The sequence below is a fragment of the Lytechinus pictus genome, unplaced genomic scaffold, assembly GCF_037042905.1.
Source record: "Lytechinus pictus isolate F3 Inbred unplaced genomic scaffold, Lp3.0 scaffold_20, whole genome shotgun sequence".
NCBI lineage: Eukaryota > Metazoa > Echinodermata > Echinoidea > Temnopleuroida > Toxopneustidae > Lytechinus > Lytechinus pictus.
In genome coordinates, this window is record NW_026974141.1 from 9,382,378 (window position 1) to 9,387,567 (window position 5,190).

At 42.5% G+C, this 5,190-nt stretch overlaps 1 protein-coding gene across 1 annotated transcript; it reads left to right on the plus strand.

The window, feature by feature from the left end:
• Positions 1 to 757: 757 nt before the first annotated feature.
• LOC135157961 (uncharacterized) lies at positions 758 to 3,595 on the plus strand. The gene has a single exon (XM_064115169.1). The coding sequence runs from the start codon at positions 758 to 760 to the stop codon at positions 3,593 to 3,595; it is 2,838 nt and encodes a 945-aa protein (XP_063971239.1).
• Positions 3,596 to 5,190: the final 1,595 nt, after the last annotated feature.

Here is a 5,190-nt window from a genome sequence, read left to right on the forward strand (position 1 = left end):
TGCGAGTGATTGTGCTCAGAGGGCATTCGGTAAATCACAATGGTTTTCAGATGAGATTTCTAGATGAAATTTTGAATTATTCTTTCAAACAGAGTTTTCGTTGGGGTTTAAAACTGCTGATAATATGACGTCAAAAGGACAGTCAAAGCATTCACCGATACATACAACGTAGACGTCAGAGGGCGCTGTCTCCGGTGGGACGCTACGGAATCGTCGAGGAGTCGTCGGTGGATCAGGACATTGCACATGCGTGACATCGATATCGTAGGACTGTTGTGTTTTGGCATGCCACATGTACATCGAGCCCATCCTCGAACTTTTTCAGGTTTTCCCCTTGTATGAATGTGCTTGATTGAGTGAGTGTTTGAGTGATTTATTTAGATGTTATTTTAGATCAACTTGGCCAAAAAGAAATTCATTGTTTAATTTGATATGGTTACTTTATTGATAATGGAATTTTACTGATTGTGTGACATCAGAGAATTGAATTCTAATTGAATTAAATGTACTCAAAATAAATTCAAAGTCTTAAAAGTCTATTATTTGGTCTCTTGTCCTAAGATCTCCTTCTCTTATTTACTGGTTCCTTAACCGGGCCGTGACATTGGGGGCTTGTCCGGGAGAAGGTGATTTTTGTAGGATAGAGAATAGAACAGACAGGCTTTGCCTTTATTCTAGTTTGGCGTTTGTAGGTTTACTGAGTTTATCACTGGCTAATCTATCAATTGTTTATATCTGTTATTGACCTCTCGCAAATATGGAAATTGAGGCATTTATGAAGTTGGGTCAGAAATGTGGCCTTGAAGATAAAGAATTATTAGATTATGTAGAGTCCAAAGAAAAACAACTAAAGGAAGAAACACGTCAGCAACAAAATGCTGAGCGTGAGGAACGGATGAGGGAAAGACAAGAACGTGAAAAGGAAAGAGAACATGAAATAGAATTAGCTCAATTAAGAGAAAAACAGAATGTAATCAAGGGTCTCCCAGGGAATGTGCCGAGCATGCCAGTGTTCAGAGCAGACTCTGATGAGTTAGATGCTTATATTCTAAGGTTCGAGCGTCATGCAAATTTGCAGAAATGGCCGACGGAATATTGGGCATGCGCATTAGGTAATCTGCTGACAGGTCAGGCTTTAGAAGTCTATACTCGGATGCCCACTGAAGACGCAAGCAATTATAGAGCTTTGAAATCTACGCTGCTGCAGCATTTTGCTTTAACAAGCGAGGGATTTCGCCAACGATTTCGGGATGCGAAGCGTGGCAGTTCTGAAACGTTTAAGCAATACGCTGCTAGATTAAACAATTACGCGAAGCGCTGGGTAGAGTTAAGCGGGAAAGATGCATCTTATGATTCATTACTTGAATTATTGGTTATGGATCAAGTTCTTGAAAGTTGTGATCGCTCAACCGCAGTTTTCATTAGGGAGCGTAGCCCTAAAAGCTTATCGGAATTGATTGATATTGCAGAGAAATATAGTGCGGCGCATGGAACTACACCACGTGGTTCCAGTAGGAACGCGCAGAGTGGTGAGAAGGCGCGTAAAAGTGTCAACGGAAATGAACGACACGAAAAGAGTCAAAACACTAAAGGCCCTTGTTATGCCTGTGGAAAGCAGGGACACTTAGCGAACAAGTGTCCAGATCGCAAGCGAGATATCAAGGGTAAGCAACCAGACTCATTTCAGTCAGGGGCGCGCAAGCAAATTGTTGGTGCTTGTATCGCTGGATTCTGTCCGGGTTCTGACACTAAGGAATGTGGTCATCGTAGTATGGGTTTTAGTGATGAATCGCAGGCTGTAACCCTACAATGTGGACATAAACTTCCGGTTATTAGTGCTGGATGCACGGTAGGTACTGATATGCCAGTATATAAAGGCATGCTGGATGGTAAGCCAGCAAGTGTACTGCGGGATTCTGGAAGTAGTATTGTGATTGTCCGTTCTGGGTTAGTAGATGAGGAAAACTTCACTGGTGAAAAACAGTTATGCCTGCTCATAGATAGAACGGTAAGATATGTGCCAATTGCAACAGTGGAGGTAAGAAGTCCTGTATTTACGGGTAAGGTAAATGCCCTTTGCATGACTAACCCACTCTATGATGTTATAATTGGTAATATTCCAGGAGCAAAGAAACTACAGGATCACACTGAGGAACTGACTTTGGAGGCGGGCGAGAAGTTAGAAGTCAACGATAATGGTCAACACTATGTTCCACCCGAGGTTGCTAACGAGTCATCCATAGATATCAGCGCAGAGACGACGGAACCAGATGTAACCATTCAGGGAGCAGGAGTAAAGACTCGTGGAATGAAGCAACGTGAGAAGGAGCCATGGAGGCCATTTGGATCTGCAGGAGAGCCTGAGATCGCAGCTACTAGAAAGGACATAATCACCTCCCAGCAGGAAGACAAGTCTCTTGAGAAACTTCGGAAAATTGCTGCCGAAGGAGGTGAGGCTAAAATTGTTGGGAAAGGCAGTAAAGTGCGTTATTTCTATAAAAATTGTCTCCTTCTCCGTGAATATCAGTCATTCCCACAGGTCAACAGACAGGTGTACACCCAGTTGGTAGTTCCGAAGCCTTACAGAAGCCAGGTTATGCGGCTTGCTCACGACTCCGCGCTGGCAGGACATCTCAATGCGAAGAAGACTACTGAACGGATAATGTCCCAGTTCTACTGGCCTGGATTACAGTCGGACGTCAGACGGTACTGTGCGTCCTGTGACCCTTGTCAACGCACTACTCCTAATGGAAAGGTCGGTAAAGTACCTTTAGTTATGCCACCCCTGATTGATACATGTTTCAGGAGAATAGCAGTAGATTTGGTAGGTCCCCTTCAACCTATAACAGATCGAGGCAATCGCTACATCCTAACGATTGTTGATTTAGCTACGCGATATCCTGAAGCTGTGGCGCTGCCGAGTATTGAGGCAGAGAGGGTAGCTGAGGCTTTAATGGAAGTCTTTTCTAGGTTAGGAATTCCAAACGAAATTCTTTCTGATAATGGTACCCAATTTGTGTCAGGAGTAATGAGGGAAGTGTCACGCTTACTTGGGGTTAAGCAGTTTCACACAACTCCATATCACCCTATGGCAAATGGTGCCTGTGAAAGGTTCAACGGTACATTGAAGCAAATGCTTAGGAGAATGTGCCAGGAATGTCCGAGGGATTGGGACAGGTATTTACCAGCTCTCTTATTTGCATACCGCGAAGTTCCTCACGAGAGTTTAGGGTATTCACCCTTCGAGCTAATGTATGGAAGGGCAGTTAGGGGTCCTCTAACGATCTTGAAGGAATTATGGTCCGAAGAAATAGCCGAAGAGGATGTGAAATCTACTTACCAATATGTTCTTGACTTACAGGACAGACTGGAGATGACTTGTAAAGTGGCAAAGACTGAGCTTGAGAAGTCGTCGAGGAAATACAAGAAGCATTTCGATGTGAAGGCTAGAGAGAGGAGATTTCAGTGCGGCGATCGGGTGCTGTTACTTCTCCCTACTAGTTCGAACAAGCTCTTGATGCAGTGGAAGGGTCCGTATGACGTAGTAAGCAAGGCTGCTCGCCACAACTATGTGCTGGCCCAGGGCCGTAGCTAGAGGGGGGGTATGGGGGGGGGGGGTGCGACACCCCCCAACATTCGTGGCAGTCGGCAAAATCATGTACCAGTTGGCAAAATGGAGGATAGGGGAGAAAATGAAAGAAAGAAAGAGAGAGAGAGAGGGGGGAGAGAAAGAAAGAAAGAAAGAAAGAAAGAAAGAAAGAAAGAAAGAAAGAAAGAAAGAAAGAAAGAAAGAAAGAAAGAAAAGGAAAGGAAAATAGGGGTACTAACTTTGAAGAAGGTTACGACTTTTAGAGTAAAGACAACCAATTGGCAAATCCAAGTCCATGTAGCCAGGCTTAGAGCCCTACTAGTCAGCAAAATACTAAGTACAAAACATATGGAGCTATAATAACACACAAAGTAAGCCCCCGGTCCTCCCCCAATATGAACAAGCTTGTTAGTTTGCAAATTATACCACAATTATTGACGATTTAACAAACACGTTAGTTTTGTAAAATTAGAGGCAAGACTAGGTACATAAATATTGGGTGGGATGAATTTCCAAGGTTTAAGTTGAATAATCAAAGCCAAAGTATAGTTGGCAAATTATAAAGTGGGCCTATTAAAGTGGCAGAACACTATACGCTCTACCAGTCAGCAAAGTGATGTACAAGTACTGCCCCGTTTCAGATCTGAAAAGAACAGAACACAAGACTTCAAAAACTGGTAACTCTGCAGTTGGCAAATTCATGAAGACAAGTCCACAACTTGTAGACTTGTCTACAAGTTTGCAGTTGGCAAAAAACACAAAAATGTTCTAAGTTATTTTTACTAAACTTTTTTTTTTTAATTTATGGTGTCAGAAGGTGCTTAGGATGGGGATGGGGGCAGGTTGGGGTTGCATCATTCCTGGTGCTTGCATTGTCTGACTAATGAGACATATAGTCCTGTTGTATTTTAAGTCCATAAAGATTATGCAAAAAACTATCTCCTCGCACTTCAAGTTATCATTGTTTTATGTAGTGACATATGCTTTTTTCATGACTATATACTTAAAGTGATTGCCCCCTTTTAAGGCCTTAATAAAACATTTCCAGTCAGTGCTTACGTTCGCACTGGTGTGGACCGATATAGATACCGGGCTGGTGTTTAATCAACACCGGCGTTTTTGCAGTGCACGAATTCCTAAAGACAGTCCTTAAAATGTCCCTTTTTCTGATCTAATTATAACAAATTTTCAGCTCGCGCTTCGCGCTCGCATCACTTAATTAGTGAAATAGTAAATTCCCACAAACAAGCCATAGAATGCCCCTCTTCAGGTCTGAATTTCAAAAATTGTCAGCTCGCGCTTCTCGCCCGCAATATTTCATTAGTGAAATACGTATCATGTTCATGATTACAATGACCACAAAAAGTGCTTCATGTGCCAGTGTAATTCTAACAAAATCAGCAAGCGCTTGGCGCTCGCATTAGATGACTATGATGAGATACGTACGCACTTCATAAATTCCAAAAGATAGTCCTGAAAATGTCCCTTTTTAGGGTTAAGTTATACAAAAAAATCTAGCTCGCGCTTCGCGCTCGCATTGTTTGTTTTGTAAGACAGGTACGTATCATGATTACAAAACTTTGCTTATAATGTCCCTTTTT

Excerpts from the sequence above, each read along its gene's own strand:
- LOC135157961 (XM_064115169.1), top strand. The coding sequence starts at position 758 with ATGGAAATTGAGGCATTTATGAAGTTGGGTCAGAAATGTGGCCTTGAA.